This window comes from Balaenoptera acutorostrata, chromosome 3, assembly GCF_949987535.1.
Source record: "Balaenoptera acutorostrata chromosome 3, mBalAcu1.1, whole genome shotgun sequence".
NCBI lineage: Eukaryota > Metazoa > Chordata > Mammalia > Artiodactyla > Balaenopteridae > Balaenoptera > Balaenoptera acutorostrata.
In genome coordinates this window covers 104,179,930-104,203,508 of record NC_080066.1, presented here as the reverse complement: position 1 = coordinate 104,203,508, position 23,579 = coordinate 104,179,930, and the positions used below count along the sequence as shown (strand labels likewise).

The 23,579-nt window shown below is 40.6% G+C and overlaps 2 protein-coding genes across 5 annotated transcripts in view; one reads left to right on the top strand and one right to left on the bottom strand.

Annotated features, from left to right (window-relative positions):
• Positions 1-4,862: 4,862 nt before the first annotated feature.
• Positions 4,863-18,255, bottom strand: PARP2 (poly(ADP-ribose) polymerase 2). Of its 4 annotated transcripts, none has more exons than XM_007180470.2 (16): positions 18,115-18,255; positions 17,018-17,152; positions 16,608-16,678; positions 15,958-16,008; positions 10,565-10,661; positions 10,063-10,138; positions 9,344-9,446; positions 8,564-8,726; positions 8,169-8,307; positions 6,933-6,996; positions 6,717-6,851; positions 6,330-6,457; positions 6,066-6,165; positions 5,624-5,722; positions 5,253-5,377; positions 4,863-5,132 (listed from the first exon to the last, which is right to left on the bottom strand). In XM_007180470.2, exons 1-16 carry the CDS (start codon positions 18,161-18,163, stop codon positions 4,973-4,975), a joined length of 1,695 nt encoding a protein of 564 aa, XP_007180532.2. In that variant the 5' UTR covers positions 18,164-18,255; the 3' UTR covers positions 4,863-4,972. The 4 variants fall into 4 exon arrangements, with proteins under 4 accessions (XP_007180532.2, XP_007180533.2, XP_007180534.2 ...); XM_007180471.2 differs by having other exon boundaries at positions 16,617-16,678; XM_007180472.3 differs by having other exon boundaries at positions 17,999-18,124.
• A 3,229-nt stretch (positions 18,256-21,484) lies between these two features.
• CCNB1IP1 (cyclin B1 interacting protein 1) overlaps positions 21,485-23,579 on the top strand; it is a 30,216-nt gene continuing 28,121 nt past the window's right edge. The window contains exon 1 of the mRNA XM_007180468.2: positions 21,485-21,507. The gene's annotated coding sequence lies outside the window, so the exon portion shown is untranslated. The remainder of the gene's footprint in view (positions 21,508-23,579) is intronic.

Genomic DNA, 23,579 nt, shown 5'->3' with positions numbered 1-23,579 from the left:
TTCTGGCTACACTGCCCAGTATGTGGGATCTTAGTTCCCTGACCAGGGATCAAACTCGTTCCCCCTTCCCCGGACCCTTAAGCACTGGACTAGTGGTGTTAGGGGAGTACTGTTTTTCACCCTGTAATTCAGTGGTTTTTAGTATATTCCAACACTGCAACTATCCCCATTAATTCCAGAACATTTTTATTACCTCCAAAAGAAACATTGTACCGAATCACTCCCCTCTCACCCCTTCCTCCAGCCACTGGCAATTGCTAATCTACTTTTCATCTCTATGGATTTGCCTATTCAAGACATTTTATATAAATGGAATCATACAATATGTGGCCTTTTGTGTGGCTTCTTTCACTTAGCATGTTTTCAAGGTTCATTTGGTAGCATGTATCAATACTTTATTCCATTTTATAATAATAAACAATACAATAATAATAATACAATATAACAATAAATAATACAATAATATTCCATTGTATAGATACACCATATTGTGTTCATCCATTCATCAATTGATAGAAATTCTGGTTGTTTCCACTTTTTGGCTATTATTATGTTGCTATCATCAGTCACGTACAAGTTTTGTGTAAACATTTCTTTTCAATTCTCTTTACATACCTAAGATCAGGATTAGTAGATCACATGGTAACTGTATGTTTTAACTATTTGAGGAACTGCCAAACTATTCTCCAAAGAAGCTGAGCCATTTTACATTCTCACCAGTAACATGTGAGTTTTCTAATTTGTCCTCATTTTCACCAATACTTGTTATTCTTGGTCTTTTTAATTGCAGCCCTGCTAGTGTTTGTCAAGTGGTATCTTGTGATTTTGATTTGTTTCCTTAATATTTAATGATGTTGAGCATCTTTTCACGTGCTTGTTATTGGGCATTTGTATTTCTTTGGAGAAATTTCTATTCAGATTCTTTGGTTGGTTTTTAACTGGGTTATTTATCTTTTTTTTATAAATTTATTTTTTATTTATTTTTTTTGGCTGCGTTGGGTCTTTGTTGCTGCGTGTGGGCTTTCTCTAGTTGCGGCGAGCGGGGGCTACTCTTCGTTGCGGTGCGCGGGCTTCTCATTGTGGTGGCTTCTCTAGTTGTGGAGCAGGGGCTCTAGGCATGCAGGCTTCAGTAGTTGTGGCACATGGGCTCAGTAGTTGCGGCTCGTGGGCTCTAGAGCGCAGGCTCAGTACTTGTGGCGCACAGGCTTAGTTGCTCCACGGCATGTGGGATCTTCCCGGACCGGGGCTCGAACCCGTGTCCCCTGCATTGGCAGGCGGATTCTTAACCACTGTGCCATCAGGGAAGCCCCTATTTATCTTTTTATTGTTGAATTGTAAGAGTTCTTTATATATTCTGGATACTAGATCCTCATCATGTTATGATTTGCAAATATTTTCTCCCATTCTATAGGTTGTCTTTTCACTTTCTTGATAGTGTCCTTTTTTTTTCTTCCCCTAGTATATCTATTTATTTATTTATAATTAATTATTTTTTTGGCTGCATTGGGTCTTTGTTGCGGCATGCGGAATATTTTGTTGCATCATGTGGCCTCTTTGTTTCAGCGTGCAGGCTTCTCTCTAGTTGTGGTGTGCAGGTTTTCTCTCTCTAGTTGTGGCACACTGGTTCCAGAGTACATGGGCTCTGTAGTTTGCGGCATGTGGGCTCTCTAGTTGAGGAGCATGGGCTCAGTAGTTGTGGCACGCGGGCTTAGTTGCCCTGCACCATGTGGGATCTTAGTTCCCCGACCAAGGTTCGAACCCATGTCCCCTGCATTGGAAGGTGGATTCTTTACCATTGGACCACCAGGGAAGTCCCGATAGTGTCCTTTGATTAACAAAAGTTTCAAATTTTGATGAACACTATTATTTTCTTTGGTTGATTGTGCTGTTGGTGTCATATCTCAGAAACTATTGCCTAATCCAAGGTCACAAGATTTCCATCTGTGTTTTCTAAGAGTTTTATAGTTTTAGCTCTTACATTTGAGTCTTTGACACACTTTGAGTTAATTTTTGCATATAGTGTGAGGTAGTATTCCAAATTGATTACTTTGCATGTGGATATACAAGTTGTCTTGGCACCATTTATTGAAAAAACTATTCTTTCCCCCTTTTAGTAGCCCTGGCATCCTCGTTGAAAATCAGTTGACCATAGATACATGTATTTATTTCACAACTCTCCAATTTTATTGATCTATATATAATCTTTATACCAGTACCACACTTTCTTGATTACTACAGCTTTGTAGTAAGTTTTGAAATCAGAAAGTGAGTCCTCCAACCTTTTCTTTTTCAAGATTGTTTTGGCTATTCAAGATCACTTTGCAATCTCATATGAATTTTAGGTTTGTCTTGTTCATTTGTGCAAAAAGGCTGTTGGAATTTTGACCAGAATTGCGCTCAATCTGTAGATCACTTTGGGGAGTATTGCCATCTTAGATGGTAATGGATTAAGTCTTAGATGGTATGGATTAAATTTTCCAATCCATGAACACGGAGTGTATTTCCACCTATTTGGGTCTTCTTACATTTCTTTCAATAATGTATTGTCATTTTCAGTGTACAAGTTTTGTGATTTAAATCTGCTCCTAATTATTTTTTTGATGCTATTATAAAGGGATTTTAATTTCCTTTTCAGATTATTCATTGCTAGTGTATAGAAATACAATTGATTTTTGTGTATTGATCTTGTATCCCGCAACCTTGTTGAACTTATTATCTCTAATTTCTTTTTGCATGTATTGTTTAGGGCTTTATATATATATTAGATCATGTAATCTAATCTATATATATACATTAGATCATGTAATCTAATCTATATATATATTAGATCATGTAATCTAATATATGTATATTAGATCATGTAATCTGCCAATATAGTTTTTCCTCTTCCTTTTCAATATGGATGCCTTTTCCCCTCTATTCCTTATCTAATTACTGTGCCCAGAATCCAGTACAATGCTGAGTGGAAGTGGTGAGAGCAGATATCCTGGTCTTGTTCCTGATCTTTGGGGAAAAACTTTCAGTCTTTTTGCGGTTTTTCATAGACATCCTTTATTAGGTTGAAGAAGATCCTTTCCATTCTTAGTTTGTTGAATGTTTATCGTGAAAGGGTGTTGAATTTTGCCAAGTGCTTTTTCTGCATCTAATGAGATGGTCATGTGACTTTTGCCCTACATTTGGCAAAAGTCACAACCATCAATTTTGGTTGATTTTCGTATATTGAACCAAACTTGCATTTCTGCAGTAAATCTCATTTGGTCATGCTGTATAATCCTTTTTTATGGTTTGCTGGTTTAGGCTTGATAGTATTTTATTTTTGTATCTACATTCTTTTTTTTTTTTTTGGCTGAGCTGGGTCTTCATTGCAGCATGTGGGCTCTTCATTGTGGGCTTCTCTCTCTAGTTGCAGCATGCGGGCTTCTCTAGTTGTGGCACACGAGCTCCAGAGTGCACAGGCTCAGTAGTTGCAGCATGCAGGCTCTCTAGTCGTGGCACGCAGGTTTAGTTGCCCTGCGGCATGTGGGATCTTAGTTCCTCACGCAGGGATCGAACCCATATCCCCTGCATTGGAAGGTGGATTCTTGACTACTTGATCACCAGGGAAGTCCCTGTATCTACATTCTTTTTTTTTTTTTTTTTAATAAATGTATTTATTTTTGGCTGTGTTGGGCCTTCATTGCTGCACGCAGGCTTTCTCTAGTTGTGGTGAGCAGGGGCTACTCTTCGTTGTAGTGCGCAGGCTTCTCATTGCGGTGGCTTCTCGTTGCAGAGCATGGGCTCTAGGCGCGTGGGCTTCAGTAGTTGTGGCACACGGGCTCAGTAGTTGTGGCTTACGGGCTTAGTTGCTCTGCGGCATGTGGGATCTTCCTGGACCAGGGCTTGAACCTGTGACCCCAGCATTGGCAGGAAGATTATTAACCACTGCACCTGTATCTACATTCTTACAGGATACTGGTCTATAATTTTCTTGTGATATCTTTATCTGGGTTTAGTTTTATACGGCCTTATAGAATGAGTTGGGAAGTATTCCCTTCTCTTACATTTTTTTGAAGTGTATAGTCTAGTTTTAACAGCAGCATAGTATTTCAATGAGAGAATATATTTAACTAGTTCCTTATTTATGGTTTTTTTGGCATATAACAATTCTGCAGTGACATCATCTATGTAAACATGTACATCTGTAATTTTTAGGTCAAAGGGTGTATACATTTAAAATTTTTGATAGATATTGGTAATCTGGTCTCTTAAAAGTTACAAGCTATTGTTTTCATTTAAATAACCTTCATTGTTACTAAGGAAGTATGTTGTATGTGTGTGTTTATCTGTGTTGCATGTGTTTACAAATGGTCAAGAAGACTCTGGATCTGTTTTAGACTTTGGTACTTCTTAGATGGAGTGGGGTACATCAAAATCATTCTCCTTCTCTCTCTTCCTCCCTGAGATATATTTAGGCTTAGTGACAGTCCTCCAAGTGCTTCCCAAAATTTTGGACATCTGCTGAGACCTAGGATGCTAAGTGGTGGGAGACCTGGTCTGCAGGTGGTAAACAGGGGAAAAAGGCAAGTGAGAAGATTTGTATGGGAAACAATTCAGTCTTTGTTGCATCTGCCCTTCCTATAATACTACCCAAAAAACTCCAGTTTGCAGAAAAACTGTATTAAATGGGGAAAAACATTAACCTCCATTAGTCTCCCTCAATGCACAGAGGCTATTCTGCTGTGAAAGAACAGAACAGGATCCTGAGTAACCTGCAGCTAGCTGTGGCATATGCAGAGAAGCTATATTTTCTGTCCTGGAAATAAAGATACACTAACATGAGAAGAAATATGTGCTTGCAGAAGTAAAGCCCGAAGAAGCCAGTGGAAGATTTGTACTGTCTTTATTACAGAAAATATGAGAAAATCTAAAGTACAACGTTGCTTGTTTTCTTGCTTGAAGATCATATTTTCTCTGGTTTGTTTAATATCAACATTCACCACAGCTGCAGGAAATTAAATCGAACCTTTAGAAGGTATCGCATATGGACCTGGTTGGGGTTATAGACAATAAATTCGTTGTAGTTGAGGGTATAACCCTCTGGATTCAGAATTCCTGTGTCACTTGCTGGTCCTAAGGGCACTGTACTCCCATTCCTGCCAAATGGAAGAATGTGTGTCAACATCTGCCTCTGGTTCAGAAGTTTGTATAGAGAAAGTAGAGAGTCTCATCTGGCCAAAAGGAGTTTTCTGACCCTCCAGGCTCTGAGTACTTACAAGGTGATGGCGCACGTAGGACTGGGAGCCATCTTGCCTAGCCCCTTGGTGCTGTGTTTGCCCTGAAGTAATCCTTCTGCCTCTGGATTGGCCCCTAGTAGCTCATTACACTGACCTAGAGCTACCTGCAAAGAAAAGGATCTTTAAATGACCACATCCTACTGAAATGAATGGCTCTAAAGCCAAACAGAAAACTCCATCAGTACTTTCTTCTCCTACTCCAGCAGAAGAATCGAATGCAGTGGAAATTGCACTTGGCTTCCCTCTCAGGTTCTCCCAGGTAAACCTCTTGGTTCTGTGGCTGAACTTTTCTCTTTGGAAAAATAGGAACTAATAATAAACTAGAAATCACGGATGTGTTCCTGCCTTACCTCTGACAGGAGCAGCAGTCCAGTATCCTTTAGGCGAGTGGCAAAGCAGTAATTGGCACTCTTGGAAGACATGTCAGCAAAGTAGATTCCTTTTCCAAACTGAAACATATAAATAAAAAACAAGGTCTACTGCCAAAGCCATTGTGTTAGAAGGGAGGCTCATACCACTGACCCTGTGTTCTATTATCTTAAACACAATATAGACCCTTCTCCATTTCCCCTCACAATTCTGTTCCAAGAGATGGCAGAAGCATCAATGAATCTCTGCTTTCTGGGGAGAAAGGAGGGATATCCTTAGGAATTTAAGAAAGGAAGGTCATAGTCAATGCCAGGTCACCACCTAATCCTAATCTAGGAAAAAAAAAAAAGGTGGGGGGAAAAGGACTGAGAAAATTGTATTCTTTTCCCTTGTACCTACCTCCAGGGTTCAGTTTCTACTCACCATGTAACCTGTGATGGGAGCCTCAGGTGGGGCGATTCGAAGCCCGTGGCTCAGGATTCCCACCCAGTTACTCAGCCTGGAACCATGCCATAGCAGCATCCTAAGGAAAAGCCAATATTATTGTACTCTCTCTTGCTCTCCTGCAAACACAGGCCATAAGCATAAAAAAACACCAACAGCTGTCTCCGCTATCCTTCTCTATAAGTTCCATAACTGCACTTCAGGCAAGGGAATGTCTTCCCAAACCCAAAGCTAAATGGACACCTGTTATGAAGGTCCTCTCTGAAGGCTTCTTTCTCACCCTCCTTCTCTACTTCAAAAACATCCAGCAAGGTCATGGTATAGTCACTGTGTGTGGGAGCATGCGTAGACTGTAGGTACTGGGAAATCACCTGTGAAGAAGAATGAAAGAAGTGGCTGATGCGGACTCTATAAGAGACCATGGTGAGCTGAAGAACCTCAGGGCTTCTGGTATAAATTGGCCCAAATGGTCTCACAAGGGCAGCTAGAAAGAGCCCTACCTTCCCAATTCCTAGTAAATAGAAGTTCTGCCCTAAAGTTTTCTCTTAACCAGAAGTAGTCAGAGAACAGGGGGATGGGGAAGGGTGGATCATTTATTTTGTTACGAAAATAAATGATCATTTTTCTTACTTTGAACTCATAACTCTCATGGTCTAAAGGGTGCAAAGCACAATGTAGTTTTCTATAGTGTTGGTCCAGTGGGTGTTCTGGGCTTTGCAGTTCTGTCTTCACCAGTTTAATGGCAATTTCAATGTCTCCCAAAGCCTGACAAGATGAGACAGAAAATCAGTGTGGGAGAAACCTGGGACAAGAGATGTAATACTTCCCAATCCACACATATCTCACCTCTAGTAGCTGTACTTTGTCTGACAGTTCTTTCTCTGTCCGGATTAATGGAGGGGTACGGAGTCTAGGACAGAGATATAACCAATAATTAGTTCTCTGATGTGTGGCCAAAAGGCACATGACTAAAAATAACAGACTAAAGATAGGTCCTTTAGAAAATAGGTATAAGAAACTGGGGTTTTCCATTTGATAGAGGTCTGTAAGAGATTTTAAATTCCAAAAATATAGAGATATTATGCATATACTCTGAGTAGGATAAAATGAACAAACTATATAGATTTTGACATTTGGGACTAGAGTTAAAATTCCTTTTTACGGGAACTTTTTAAAAATAAGATGTATTGACATCAATAAGGAATAGTTTGGATGAAGTCCTATCTAGAAGCAGAAATATACCTATTGACCACTCGGGGTTATTTCTAGGTCACAGGCTTCTATAAAGCAATAGAGGAATAAAAATAAAGTAAGCACCAGAATGCAGAATCAACAAAGATAAAATGTATTTTATATACCTAACATCATTTGAGTTCACAGAAATGGTGTGTGTTATTGTCACCTTAAAGAATAGGAAACAGGGCTTCCCTGGTGGCGCAGTGGTTGAGAATCTGCCTGCCAATGCAGGGGACGCGGGTTCGAGCCCTGGTCTGGGAAGATCCCACATGCCGCGGAGCAACTCGGCCCGTGAGCCACAATTACTGAGCCTGCGCATCTGGAGCCTGTGCTCGGCAACGAGAGGCCGCGATGGTGAGAAGCCCGCGCACCGCGATGAAGAGTGGACCCTGCACTGCGATGAAGAGTGGCCCCCGCTTGCCACAACTAGAGAAAGCCCTCGCACAGAAACGAAGACCCAACACAGCCATACATACATACATAAATAAAAAGAATGTAAGCAGACAAGAATAGCATTAAAAAATAATAATAAAAAAAAAAAAGAATAGGAAACAGGGTGATATGCCTGAAGGTGTTTTACATGTTGGTTGGATAGCTAGACCCACTCTCTCTTGAGTTGGTAACTTCCACTTTGTCAGAGAATATGGTTGTAATCAGGCCAGGAGATCACATCCCACACTCATAAGCTGATTAAATAGGCTATCTATAAATCATTTTGGCTCTACAGCTATTCAAGATGATCATTTCCTTAGAAATGAAAAATTAAAAAGATTATAGTTGCTGCTGAGTGATGTAGGGGATATGGTTGGGCAGAAGACCAAAGTGAAGTAACAGCACAGGCCTTACCCAAAGTCATGTGGGATTCTGGTGTAGAATTCATTGCATGCTTCCACGAGAGCTCGTCCATGCTGGCCAGCCTGAATACAATCCTCAATCTTCTTAAGAGACTGGTAACCTGCCTTGATTTGTGCCACTGTCAGCTTCCCTGCAGACCCAGCCAGAGATCAGACTCCACAACTAGGGTCCCAGCCTGTAAACTGTATTTGTGTCCCAGCCCAACAAAGACTCTCACCTTTCAACTTTCAAAATTGTTCTTCCTCCCCTCACACAACCTCTCACCCCAAATCTCTCTTGCTTTATTCAGTAATATCAGCAAGCTTTAAATCATGATGGTGATAAAATATCCTGGTAAAGGAACTAAAATATGAAGTGAGAATGTAGGATAGAATCTGAAGTCCTACCAAGTGGGGCTTTCTTGGTATCATATTTCATTTCTACCATCATCTCTTCCATGGCCTGGACATTACAGATCAACTTTATCAGCTCCTGTACACGAAGATCTAGCTGTGACTCTGGTTTCAAGGGGGATTTGAGAGATTCACCTTTATTTGTTTCCTCTTCACTCTACAGCAAAAAAAAAAAGTCATAAAATCTGAAAGGATCTATTTTACGCTCCCTGCAAGGACTGGCTCTACAATATTCCTGGCAGGTCAACATCAGCCTCTGCTTGAACACAGGCCCACTCCATTATTAACCTAGTTAGAGAACTCAGTGTGACTTCCACCTTCTAGTCCTACTTCTGCTTCCCATAGTTAAACATTCAGAGTAAGTCTAAAAGGCCCTCCAAATACGATGTCATTAAGTATGTAAAGAAGCTATTGTATCTCAAATCTTCTCACCTTAAAAAGACTGGTTTTCCATTTTTCAGATATGTGACGGTTTTCAGGACAGATCCTTTTAGCATCCTGGTTATAACTCAGCATTCAAAATTAAATTTTTTTTTCTTTTTTAAACTGTGGTATATAACTAGAAGTGAAGGCAACTTTAAATGTAGTTTTATCAGTTTGACTATTTATTACTCCTCTCTTGATTCATAATATTAAACTTCTGGAAACAGGACCTAAGATTTTATAAGAACCTTAGTAAATAACAGAGACTAGGACCTCATCTAAGTCACTCTGCTAGACTTCACCCTGCTTAAGAGGAAACAGTTCTTCCCTAAACGTATAGTCAGAGTTTACCTGAGTATTGGTGGTATAGTCCATTTGTAGCATATCATATTTTCCAGGCACCTTCTCAAACTTCTCACGATCCTCCCAATTATTTTTTGTTTTGTCAAGGAATCTGTAAAGTTCAAGGTGGTGAGAAAATCTTACAAACAAGGGTCTACTACTAGGGATGGGCTTACAATTATTTCCTAAGAACATCTCCAAACTTTTTATTTCCTGTGACATCAATTTTCCATAAATCTGGATTCTGAATTAGGACCCTGAATGGACAGAAAAGCTCTAGAGACAAAGGGAACAAAAAAAATGGGAAAAAAGGACCCTTGAGCTTCCCAAAGGCCCCAAACATCACAAAAGTCATTGAGACTTAAGACAAAAAATCCCTATCCAATCCTTTTCTCTGAAAGAAACATTTCCAGAGACTCCAGAAAGTTTTTCATATCATAGTAAAATAATTTTTCAAACTGTAGCTGAATAGTCTCATCTCATTTTTCCCAAATTTCCTAAATTGTTGGTCATGTGCTGAATATATTAGCTTCTTCTGTTTTTAGTCAATTTTACGGTTCCAGGTGATTTAATCACTAACTAAGGATGCAATTTGGTGTTCCAATCATACAGTGTCACAGTGGAAAGACATTATCATTTAGGCCAAATCACACTTACTATAAAATTCTTAAAGAAGAGATATCCAAGAAGAAGAAGGATATTTTTTGTACTAATTTCTTAGCACTCACTTCTTTTGAAAGATTTCCTTGGCCTTGTTGAGGTCCCCAGAACAAGCCACCAAGCTGTGCTGCCCCATTTTCCCAACTGCAAAGTAAATGCCACATGTAAGATGGTTCTCTGCCCCGCAACCCAAGAACAGTTCTCTGAGAGCAACAAGCCAGCTCTCTAAGGTCTCTCCGCTTAGCATCTGACAAATGGGCAGGAAGGGAAGAAGGAAAAGGTGAAAGGGCTTAGGGAACCGATCCTGTTGCCTCTGAACAGCACTAGCAGCCCAATTGCAGGAGAGTTCTCAGCCTCAACAGGCTGCTAGTAATTTTTCCAATGGGAACTTGCAAATGAGGATGCTGGCCACTCCCCAATTTCAAGCAGCACAGTTTGATTCCTAAGCCTCTGACAGGTTATAGAAACTCCACTTCACCAATTTAAACCCAGAGGATCCTTTGGCTACTCACTTAGTTGCTTCTGGCTTTCTGAATAATAATTCATAAAATCCACAATAAAAGTCATTACCTCGGCCCCATCTCATCCAAACACTGAAGTTCCTCTGGGCATCATCTTCTAACAGCTGGATCAGATAATACTTGTTGTTGTTGAACTGGAGATTGGTCTACGATGATAGAAATATGAACATAAAAGGACAGAAGTTTGCAAAGGGAAGCCACATAAACCAATGACTCTTCCTTGGTCACAGGTACCAGTAATTGCCATGAGGAAAGGACAGCAAGGGATAAGAAAATCAGGTTCATGTAAGAGTAAGGATATAAGAAAGGAGGAAAAGGGTTTCTATATTAAACTTTGAGTTACTAGGAATTAAAGGCTGGAAGCTTCCTAAAACCTCTAACCATCCTCAAATATCATCACTTCCCTCCATAGATGTTTCCGAGGCCATATGTATTTTCCAGCTCCTAATCCATTCCCAATAATTATTTTCCAAATGAAAACAATTTTGATGCCCCCAAGATCTGTAACTATTATGCTTGTTTGTTTAGACAACTTATTCTTCAACAGTTCCACTTACAGCTCTGGTTTGTCAGCTGCAGCAATCTGACAATGAGCTGAGAGCAGGACGTTAGGAGGGGAGGGAGGATAGGCAGAAACCACTGCCACATGTGTCCCGTACCTAATGTGACCTGAGCTGGAGACATTCAGAGAAAATGTGACTAGTATCTAAAAAGCGGTGTCCTGTGAGTAACTTGCTCTGAGTGAAGAGAGTGAGCAGTCTACGATAAGGAACAGCAGCTTGTGCTGTAAGGCCAAGCCCTGGTCATCACGGCAGTCTTCTTTGTTAAGTGTGTTTCCTGTTCCTACCTCCTGTCTGCTCACATTATAAAGTCGCAGATGGTAGAACAAAAAGGGGCCTTAGGATCTTTTCTATCTGCTCATGATATTTTAACTGAAAAAAGTGGTAATAAAAGAATACTAGGTAGCTGTTAAAAGTATATACGATAGATCAATCAATTCAAATATGAAGACATATTCAGGAAATACATTAACCAGGCATGTGTAGTATCTATCCAAGACAACAAAAATAAACAAAGAGAAAAAAGATTAAAAAGAAAAAAATTGGATATCAGCATCATGGTGGAGAAAAGATGCTCCCTTCATCTCTCCCCTTCAATCTACAACCAGTAAAAAAATCCACAACTCAGCAAAGGTGCCTCTGTCTTACACTCCAGGATGCCAGAGAATTCCACACATCTGTACATCTAAAGGTGGGTGGACTGGGACACATAAAGGAGGTGGAACCGGGGCAGCAGTGGAGGCGGTGCCTGCGATTCCGCGCCCCCAGAGAACCTGGCGGCAGCAGGTGAGGCGGTGCACAGGACTCGCGTCCCGGCTGCATTGGTGCCGGCAGCCACAGGTAACTGGGCAGCAGTGACAGGAGAGCCATGGAGGGCCCATGACTCTGGCCCCGGCACCTTCACCCTCAGTGGCAGCTCCCGGCTGAACACAACAATACCAGACAACGCAGAGGCACTGGCGACCCGGCTCCCCGCGCCTTTTCCTGTGACTTAGGAGATCCCAGATGAACGGAGGCTCCTGCCATCCTGGTGCCCCAGGTGGTGACGCCAGTGACAGCAGCAGCAGCAAAGCACCAGTGACCTTAGAGGCACAACAGTGATAAGGAGGGCACCGGGTGACCCCTGACAGAGGTGGTGGAGGGTGGAAAGTGCTCTCAAATATAACTAGAGGCAGGTCCCATAAGAGAAACCAAAAACTTGTGTTACAGCGCCACCTACTGGAAAACAAAAGAAAGGCCTCTAATTTCTAACCTGTTGAATCCTCAGAATCAAGATTTTAAAAAAAAGCTTTACCTAAAGAAGAGCGGTGTTTGCTACTTCAGACATACTGGCAGAGAAGCAACTCATCAAACACCGTGAAGAACCACAGTTACAGTGTATCATGAAAATAAAATGACAATTTTCCAGAAACCAAACTTACAGTCACGGAATATTGTGATCTAACTGATAGAGAATACAAAATAGCTGTCATGAAGAAGCTCAATGAGCTAAAAGAAAACTCAGAAAGGCAGTTCAATGAGCTCAGGAATAAAATTAATGAACAGAAGGAACACTTTTCTGAAGAGATTAAAACTATAAAAGAACCAAGCAGAAAGAAATAATAGCTGAGAACTTCCCAAACCTGGGGAAGAAAATTGATAGACCACTCCATGAAGCTAAGAGAGCATCTAATTCCTTCAACACAAAAAGATTTTCTCCAGGACACATTAAGACTGTCAAAAGTCAATGATAAAAGAAGAGTTTTAAAGGCAGCCAGTGAAAAAAGTATGATCACCTATAAAGGAATGCCCATTAGGCTATCAGCAGATTTTTCAGAAGAAACTCTAGAGGAGTGGAATGACATTCTCAAAATACTGAAAGATAAAAACTGTTAGCCAAGAATACTCTACCTAGCAAAGTTATCATTCAGATATGAAGGAGAAAAAAGGCTTTCCCAAACAAACAAAAGTTGAGAGAGTTCATCACCACTACACCTACTTTACAAGAAATGTTGAAAGGGGCTCTTCTACTTGAAAGAAAAAGGCAAAGGTACACAAAACTTTGAGTAAGGTGATAAACAGAATCAGAAAATTGCAACTCTATCAGAATAGGTTTAAACAGCATAAAGGTTAAAGGGAAAAAAAGCAGAAAAAACAACTATAGCTACTTCAATTTGGTAACAAACTTACAACATAAAAAGGGATAATTTGAGACAACAAATACATAAAAGGGGAAGAGGAAGAGGATGGAAGCCATATAGTCAAATGAAGATGCTATCAGCAGAAAAAGGACTATTTTATCTAAGAGATGTTTATACAAACCTCATGATAACCACAGAACATAAATCTAGAGCAGAGGCACTAAACATTAAAAAAAAGGAAACTGAGAAAAACATCATAGAAAACCACCAAACCAAACTGGCAAACAGAAACACAAGGAAAAAGAAACAATGGAGATATAGAACAACCAGAAAACAAAAGATGAAATGGCAATACTAAGTCTTCGTCTATCAATAATCATCCTAAATGTAAATGTATTGAATTCACCAATCAGAAGACACAGAGTGGGGCTTCCCTGGTGGCGCAGTGGTTAAGAATTCGCCTGCAGGGGATACAGGTTAGAGCCCTGGTCCGGGAAGATCCCACATGCTGCGGAGCAACTAAGCCCGCAAGCCACAACTACTGAGCCCACATGCCCCAACTACTGAAGCCCACACGCCTAGAGCCCATGCTCCACAAGAGAAGCCACCACAATGAGAAGCCCGCGCACTGCAACGAAGAGTAGCCCCCACTCGCCGCAACTAGAGGAAGCCTGCACGCAGCAACGAAGACCCAATGCAGCCAAAAAATAAAATAAATAAATTTAAAAACACACAAAAAAACCCCACAAAAGACACAGTGGCTGGATGGATTAAAAAATAAGATCCACCTATATGCTGCCTCCAGGAGACTCAGCTCAGCTCTAGAGACAAACAGGCTCAAAGTGAAGGGATGGAAGATGATACTCCAAGCAAATGGCAGCCAAAAGAAAGTGGGTATAATTAATACTCATATCAGGCAAAATACACATCAAGAAAAAATGTTAACAAGAGACAAAGATGGACATTACATAATGATAAAGGGGACAATTCATTAAGAAGACAAGTTTTTCAATATATGTACACCTAATTCAGGAGCACCAAAATATATAAAGCAATTATTAACAGACCTAAAGGAAGAAATTGACAGCAACATAATAATAGTTGGGGACTTTTAACACCCAAATTACATCAATGAATAGATCATCCAGATAGAAAGTTAACAAGGGAACAGCAGCCTTAAATGAAACATTAGATCAGATAGATTTGATAAATTTGTACAGAACATTGCATCTAAGTGCAGCAGAATACATATTCTTCTCGAGTGCACAAGGAACTTTCTCAAAAATAGATCATATTGATATGTTGAGGTACAAAACAGGTCTCAATAAATATAAGAAGACTGAAATCGTATCAAAAATCTTTTCTGATCACATGGCATGAAACTACTACAACAATGTAGAAATCAACTACAAGAAGAAAGCTGGAAAAATCACAAATATGTGGAGACTGAACAACATGCTACTAAACAACATGCTACTGAACAACTATTGGGTCAACAAAGAAATCAAAGGAGAAATTAAAAATACTAAAGATGAAATGAAAATAAGACATACCAAAATCTATGGGATGCAGCAAAAGTGGTATTAAAAGGGAAATTTAAAGCAATACAGGCCTACCTCAAGAAACAAGAAAAATCCTGAATAAACAATCTAACCTCACACCTAAGGGAACCAGAAAAAGAGCAAATGAAGCCCAAAGTCAGCAGAAGGAAGGAAATAATAAAGATCAGAGTAGGAATAAATGAAATAGAGACTAAAAAAGACAATAGTAAAGATCAATGAAACTAACAGCTGGTTCTTTGAAAAGATAAACAAAATTGACAAACTTTTAGCTAGACTCAGAAAAAAAAAGAGATAAGGCTCTGATAAATAAAATCAGAAACGAAAGAGGAGAAATAACAATGAGTACCACAGAAATACAAAGGATTATAAAAGAATATTATGACTAGCTATATGCCAACAACTGGACAACCTAGAAGAAATGGACAAATCTTAGAATCATACAACCTTCCAAGACTAAATCATAAAGAAATAGAAAATGTGAATAGACCAAACTCTAGTAAAGAGATTGAAATAGTAATTAAAAAACCTCCCCCAAAGCAAAACATTACCCTGATACCAAAACCGGACAAGGACAACACAAAAAAGAAAATTAGAGGCCCATGTCTCTGATGAGCATAGAGAACTGTATGGTGACAGATGGGAACTAAATTTTCGGTGGTGAGCCCCCTGTAGTGCACACAGAAGTAGAAATCTAATGTTGTACATGTGAAACTTATATAATGTTATAAACCAATGTTACCTCAATAAAAAGTAAATTTAAAAAAAGAAATAAATTTAACTACATAAAAATGTAAAACTTCAGTAAGGGCAAAAAGTATACCATAAGGAAAATCAAAAGGCAAATGACAAATTTGGAAAATATATAAGCAATTTATATTATAGACAAAGGACTATCCTCCACATTATATAAAGTTCCTCAAAGCCCATAAGAAAAAAGACCAACAACCTACCAGAAAATGTGCAAAATGATATGAACAGAGGGTTCATAGGTTCAATAAAAGACATAAAATCTGCTAAAAGATCTGCTTTTCATAGAGGACTCCACTATCAGGTAGAGTGCACTAGGGCTGAGTACTTGGGATTATGAACCCCTAGGGACTAAAATAAGGGACTTCAGAATTAAAGATTTGGGCACTGGGACACTGTCAACAATAATTATCAAGAAGAAATTCTCATAAATAAAATAGTTTCTTCCCTTACCTGATTTAGCATGACATCATAGACATCATTTCCTTCACAGTATACATGGGCCTAGAGAGAAAAGAAAAAAATTGACATTTGTACAGTCACAGCCCTGATGAGATCCTAAGCGAGGCTCTAAATTTTCTTATGCCTCGAGATAGTATTCTCCCACTCTACCAACATGCATCTTCCAGGGAAAGAAATGCAAAAGTACGTTCTTCTACACATAAACTGTCATTCCTATGATGAAAACATGTTGCCTTTTTGTAATTACAGAAATACAAATCAGTCTAACTCAGTTAAAGGAAACCTGTTCCAGAGGAAGCCTTTCTACTGTATTCTTCAAATCATTTTCCCCTTCATCAGTAACTCATGCCATACATACCAGGGCAGTTTCTCATTAGAACATTGATAATGATACAATTTTCTAACTGAGAAAGAGAATGAGGTGTGGAAAGCTGATGACGACTCCATAAGTTAACCATGCTAAAAACCACCCTGATGATTACCCCCAAACCCCACCCCTGCCATCACTCAGCCTTGGAGAGAGTTAATCACTAGTAATATTTTGGAGAGCATTCCTAAAATGGATACTAGCAATGTTCCAGACAGGAATCCCAATAACAGACGAACAACTGCTCCCTGAGAAATCAGTGGGAGTCTCTCACCTTCCCCACCTTGGCTGTGCACTCTGGGTCCACTGGAGCTTTGCCCTTTAACAGCAAGGTCTTCACAGACTCTGAGGAAAGACAGATATGTACCACATCTACTTGTATGGGAATCAAAAATATCTGTCATGGTTAGACAGAAACCTGTCATAATTAACTTTGCCCTTCCCAAGCACTCCTGATCTGTCCAGGTCTCAATTCATCTCAAATACAAGAAACTGAAGATTTTGAGAAAGTAGGTTAGTCCTGTGGTATGCCCAAAAGATAGAAAGTTAATTATACCTTCAAGAAAGGAAGAAATAAGAGTTGAAAAAGCAAGATACCTCCCCCCCCCGGCCGACCCTCACCCCTCCCAGAGACGCCCTTGCTGGCCCAGGTGCTCCCTGGCCTATGTATGTCAGGAAGCTGACCTTGCTTGTCTTCCGTCCTGTCATTATCAGCCTTTCCTCCAGCCACAGGCTCCTTTTTCATCTTCTGGCATTTTCGAATTTTCTTCGCAGGTGGAGGGTTTTCTGTAGCTGTTTTGCCATTATTAACTCTTTCAGCTTCATTCAGTGATACAGAATGGGCAAGAAGCATGGGCAAAGAAGCAAAAGAAAGAATGAGTACACACTGAATATGATGCTACTTTGAAAAAACATCTTTTTAAAGAAATAGATTGAGATGGTTTTGTAAATTTACAAAGAAATAATAACTGCCACACCACTGTTCTTGAAAACAGTGTGAGTTCCTGAATTGCTATTCTAGCCACATAAAACTAAACAAAGCAAAATGGAGCCTTGAGGTCCTTGTGAGCTCATGGCCTGAGGCATGAGTCTCATAGCCTGCTTATCTCTTCTGTTTACTTGTGCCCCAATACCACCCAAATATCTATCCTCAAACTACCTAAGGTGCTGTGAGATAATGGTTACTAGAGTGCTCTGGAGTCTGTGCCTAACTTAGAGCCCAGCCCTGTCTCTTCCAGCTGTGGAATCGTGTAGAAGTTATTTCATCTCTTTGTACCTCGGTTGCCCCAACTGATAAATCCAGAGGAAGACAACACAGTACCGAATTTGTGGGGTGGACCTATGCACGTAAGAACACAATACACAGAGTATGATATCTCATCATAAGTCAGTTCTAAGAGTTGCATTTCATTATCTCTGAAACTGGGATGCATTTTACCATGGATGACTTATAAGTAGTGAATCATGTTTTAATTGGAAGCGTTTCTCCTTGCTTAGTGGTACATAAAACAATGATGTACCTTACAATAAATTTTTTTTAACTGGATGACATTAGGTATTTAAGATAGTGCCGTCACTAAGTTAGTTGTTACAGGTCAACAAGCTGTCATACACAGTTCTGTAATCCCAAAAGCTCTGAGAACATAAAATTTCAAAGTTCGGTACCAAGACAAGGGCTGGTTCAGGCGGCGATGGAAGTAGGAAGGGCTATAGCAGAGGGCACCGTTCCTTTTCCGAATTCCCGCCCTCCAGCCTTCTGCCCCCCACAATGCACTCCTAACCTCGCGCCCGGCCGCCGCCTGTCCCCCGCCGCCGCCGCCTAGCTGCCATGGAGCCAGAATGCTGACGTCATCAACCCTCTCCCAAGTATCGCCGGCGCAGTCAAAAGGCGGGAGCACGCAGCGCGCGTGCGTCCCAGCGAGGAGTTGCCAGGGGGGGGGGTGCACTCCGCAGTATTTGCATGTCGCAATGTGTTGCGGGAAGTCACCATAACCGACAAATGTCTTTAGGTTTGGGAGCCTTATAAATGCAACTTGAGCTAAACTTTCCGCATAGGGCGGAGGGAAGCTCATCGATGGGGCCACGAGCTGAGTGCGTTTAGTCACTCCGTCGTATGTCCCTTGGGAAGGTCTGAGACTAGGGCCAAAAGCAGCCCTAACAGGGCTCTCCCTGAGCTTCGGGGAGGTGAGTTCCCAGAGAACGGGGCTCCGCGCGAGGGCAGACTGGGCAGGAGATGCCATCGACCCCGCCCTTGCGGAGGGGCCTGGCGGATGCCTCCTTAGCCGGAGCTTGGAACAGACTCACGGCCAGCGAAGTGAGTTCAATGGCTGAGGTGAGGTACCTCGTATGGGGGCCTCATAACCCAATTCAGACTACTCTCCCCCCCGTCCTCTTTTAGGCTGTGGAAGGTGTTAGTAAGCAGACGTTTAGGGATGCAAGGGGCGTGGAAGCTACAGAGAATGCTAATGAACTCGGAAGACCTGGTCGAGTGAACCTCAGAAAAGTTGGGTACCACCACCCCGCTGGGAGCATAGCCCTGAAGCCTTGTCTCAGACCCTCTGAATTAAAAACTGGGAGTCTGCATTTTTAACAAGAACAACCAGTGCATTGGTGATTTTCATGTAGATTATAGATATTTATTCATTACTTCAGCACATTTATTGGACACCTTGGTGGGTTCTGGGGATATGGTAGTTTAGCCAAAATAGACATGGTTCATGTCTTCATGGACCTTAGAGTCTAGTTGGGGACAGACATTAATCAAGCAATTACACAAGCAAAAGTACAGCAGCAACAAGCGCTATAAGAAATATACAGTACTAAGGGAAGTTCTAATGGGAGAACAAACTGGGGAACTCATCACTAGGGAAATGACAGGAGTTGAGCTGTATCAGAAGAATCAGTAAGTAAAGAGGAGAGACACGGAGTGGCTGGAGCAATGAAAGCGGGAAGTGTGGTGTGAGACGAGCTGCAGAGGCCGCCAGGGCCCACAGCAAGCCAGGCTTTCCAGGTCAAGGCTAGAGTTGTGATTTGTTCTAATACGGATGTGTGTGTGTGTGTGTGTGAACTACAGATGGATTAAGGACTGACATTCAAAAATAAAACTTGAAAACTCTTAGGTAGAAAATACACGTAAAAGACATAGAGAACAGACTTGTGGTTGCCAAGGGGAAGAGAGGTGGGGGAGGGAAGGATTGGGAGTTTGCCATTAGCAGATGCAAACTAATACATATAGGACGGATAAACAACAAGGTCCTATGGTATATAGCACAGGGAACATTATATTCAATATGCTGTGATAAACCATAATGGAAAAGAACATGAAAAAATATGTATCTATAACTGAGTCACTTTGCTGTACAGCAGAAATTAACACAACATTGTAAATCAGCTATACCTCAGTAAAATTTAAAGAAAATACACATAAATATCTTTTAGACCTTGAGGGAAGGGACAGGCTTCTAAAGACACAAACGTCGTTGAGTATGAGAAAATATTGATAAATTTGATTATATTAAAATTGAGAAATTTTGGTCACCAAAACGTGTAAAGTTTAGAAAGAAGAAAATAAATTTTTCTCATTATTTGCATGTGGTTTGATTATGGATAAAAAATCCAGAAGAAACTGGGGGATACATTTTTTAACTCAATAAGGAAGCTTAGCAAGGCTGCTAGAAAGTAACATGTAAGAGTAAATTTTATCTTTATGAAAGAGCTTCAAACAAGGAGAAACAGAATTTTTAGGAAAGATACCACTTATAATAACATAAAAGCATATCAAGTACTTAGGAATAAATCTAACAAAATGTAAGTGTTCAACAAATGTTTGTTGGATTGGATGGGATTGGTTAATCTGTTTCCGAGATATGTCAAAGCCTGTTGCATCTGACTTAATTATGGCACAAACAAGCTAGACTGGTCTAAAAGGCATTAATTTGGAAATAGGAAGACAATAAAAATCAAAGTTTATTAAAAATAGTTAATACTGAGTAGAGCTTTCTTTGTGTACTAGACATTGAGCTAAGTGCTCTCTACATGCATAACCTCATTTAATCTTTATAATGATAATAGCTAGAATTTATTTAGTGCTTACTATGCTATGAGCTTTACATATATTATTTAATTCTCACAACAACCCTACAGGGTAGGTATTATTACTATCTCCATTTTACAGTTGAGGAAATTGAACTTTAGAAAAATGTAAGTAATTTATTCAAGGTCACACGGTGTATTGGTTTGCTAGGGCTGCCATAACTAAGAAGTACAGACTGGGTTGCTCAAGCAGCAAAAATTTATTTTCTCAAAATTCTGAAGGCTGTAAGTCCAAGATAAAGGTGTCGGCAGTGTGGGTTTCTTTCTTTCTTAAAATTAATTAATTAATTAATTATTGGCTGCGTTGGGTCTTCGTTGCTGCGCGCGGGCTTTTCTCTAGTTGCGGCGAGTGGGGGGTACCCTCCGTTGCGGTGCGCGGGCGGTGCTTTCTCTTGTTGCGGAGCATGGGCTCTAGGCACATGGGCTTCAGTAGTTGTGGCTCGCGGGCTCTAGAGTGCAGAGCTCAGTAGTGGTGCACGGGCTTTGTTGCTCCCCGGCATTTAGGATCTTCACCCGTGTCCTCTGCATTGGCAGGCGGATTCTCAACCACTGCGCCAGCAGGAAAGCCCCAGTATGGCTTTCTTATAAATCCTTTCTCCTGGATTGCAGGTGGATGTCTTCTTCCAGTATCTTTCCTGCTAAGCCTGTTAACTTGAATATTACCCTGATGGTAAGTTCTAACTTGAGTAGATCTAGACTGTTTATAATGAAACCTGTCACCTTGCATAAATTAACCATGTTAAGGTCACAAAGGATACGAAATTATCCCAAAGGAATGAAAATTCTTTGCAGTAGGTCCAACTAAACAAGAATGTGTGTAAATAGCTCGAATTAGCCCATGTTTGCTTGTGCGAAGTATATTAAAAGGAAACTTGATTTAAAAAGTTTAATCTGAAAACAGTGCAAGTAGCATCATTGGTCCTTAAAGAGACAAGTAGGTGAAGGGGGGGGGATTGCATCATTTCAGCACCTTTTAAGGTAAAGGAGGAGGGAATCATCATTAGCCAATCAGGCTCTGAGGCCACTTCTCAAAGCTACTTCCTGTCTCTCCACCTTCTCTCTTTCCTTTTGGTGGTGGGCAGGTGAGTGTGCACTTAATTTTGCTTCCTAATTGTTTTGAATTTCTCTTCAATTTGAGCCATTGTATCCTGGTGGCAGGCCTTTATTTCAAGCCAGCCTTGGAGTGTGGGTGAGCTACAAGGTGATTAATTTTGGCTGCGTGGAGATTGGAGGAAGGAAGTGAAATGATCTTGTTTCCACGTGGGCCTCTGCTGGACTGGATCTGCCTTCCTTCTCCGAGACAGGGTGACCTAGGAACAGTAGATTCTGCTTCATGTACATAGTGTTTTTGCAAAATGCCTGGATTCATTTTGCTTGGAGGAAAATGTACTGTTATTATCTCAATGCTGTTTTGACTTCTGTCTCCCTTAGTGAGAGGGTAGATCTTGGGAGGAGGAGTTCAGACTAGTCAGTTTTAATTCTCCTGTATCTGCAGGGCCCAGGTTCTTACTGGGTTTGTGGGAGCTGCAGTGGATGTTGTCTTTGCCCTGGTCTTTGCTCAGAGCAGTTCGGCTTTCTTAGTGGGACTAGGCTGTAAACTCTGAAGTCAGATGATTTTAATGAGCTCTAAAAGGAGCTCCCAATTTTAATGTCGGCACTGTGCCCTAAAAAGCTTAGGATATACTGAAAAAGATGAGGGGCCTTAGCGTAGTGCAAGCCTAAATCAAATTCCAGCACCACAATTTACTCCTCCAGTGATCTTGGGTGAGTCACTGAACTATTCTTAGGCTTAGCTTTTTTAAAAAAATTAATTAATTAATTAATTTTTGACTGTGTTGGATCTTCGTTGCTGTGCACGGTCTTTCTGTAGTTGTGGCGAGCAAGGGCTACTCTTCGTTGCGGTGCGCGGGCTTCTCATTGCGGTGGCTTCTCTTGTTGTGGCACGGGCTCTAGGCGTGCAGGCTTCAGTAGTTGTGGCACGCAGGCTCAGTAGTTGTGGCTTGCAGGCTCTAGAGCGCAGGCTCAGTAGTTGTGGTGTGCGGGCTTACTTGCTCCGCGGCATGCGGGATCTTCCCGGACCAGAGCTCGAACCCATATCACTTGCATTGGCAGGCGGGTTCTTAACCACTGCACCACCAGGGAAGTCCCAGGCTTAGCTTTTGAAGATCAAAGTATACAAAGTCCAAACACTAGTCCATGTGACATACCTTCTAGAAGTAGGCAATAAATTTATTGTGGATATTATTTTTCTCATAAAAAGTTTGCCTAGTGACTTTGAGTGACATACATTAGTCTGACTATAATGTATGTGTTATCCTTACAGGTAGAAGGTGTGAGAGCGACATAAACTAGTGCATGGAATGTGGTAATAGCCAGGCGTAGATCCCCCATAATCCTTATAACTCTCAAGCTTTATTGTTAAATTTATGTTATTTGAATAGGTAATACATTCACATTGTTCAAAATTCAAAAGGGATCATAGTGTACATAATGAAGTCTCCTAAGCCTGATTCCCCTCCTCAGTAAGTGTTAATAATTTCTTGTGTATCCTTCCTGAGATATTTTACGCGTATATAAGCAAATATATGTACTTACCCCTCTTCTATACATGCTCTACCATGTATCTTACTTTTCCCACTTAGGATTTCCAAGTGAGAAAATATAGAATATCCACATTCTTTAACATGGTTACATAGAAGTCTATGTATGTACATACCATAATTTATTTAACCTTTGTTCGTGTACATTTAGGTGGTTTACAATCTTGTTATTCCCTTCAAAATGAAAAACCTTGTACATAAGTCATTTGTCAGCATATGACATTTCAGTTGGGTTTTGATATATTCTTGTTTATAAGGACTCTAAATATGCAGTACTTCCTTTTATTTTGTGCACATAGTGATGACTAGAAACCAACACCCTAAATATCTTGATTGAATAATAAAGTATTTTCTATCAAAACCACAACCATGCTAATGGCCTTTATGTGAATATATCCTTGCCCACTTCAGTTTAAGTAAGGGATGGTTTATTTTGTTGTGAACACATATTTAATGTTGAGAAGGAATGACAGTGTGAATCAGAGAAGCCACATGGTCTTCGTATTCTCAAGGGCAGAAGGAGCATGCTTGCCATGTTTACTTGGCAAAATACG

Coding starts and splice junctions, on each gene's coding strand:
- PARP2 (XM_007180470.2), bottom strand. CDS start 18,163: ATGGCAGCTAGGCGGCGGCGGCGGGGGACAGGCGGCGGCCGGGCGCGA. Junction 10,662..15,957: donor ATGATGTCATGCTAAATCAG/GTAAGGGAAGAA, acceptor CTATCATCGTAG/ACCAATCTCCAGTTCAACAA. Junction 5,378..5,623: donor GACTGCTGCTCCTGTCAGAG/GTAAGGCAGGAA, acceptor TTTTCTTTGCAG/GTAGCTCTAGGTCAGTGTAA.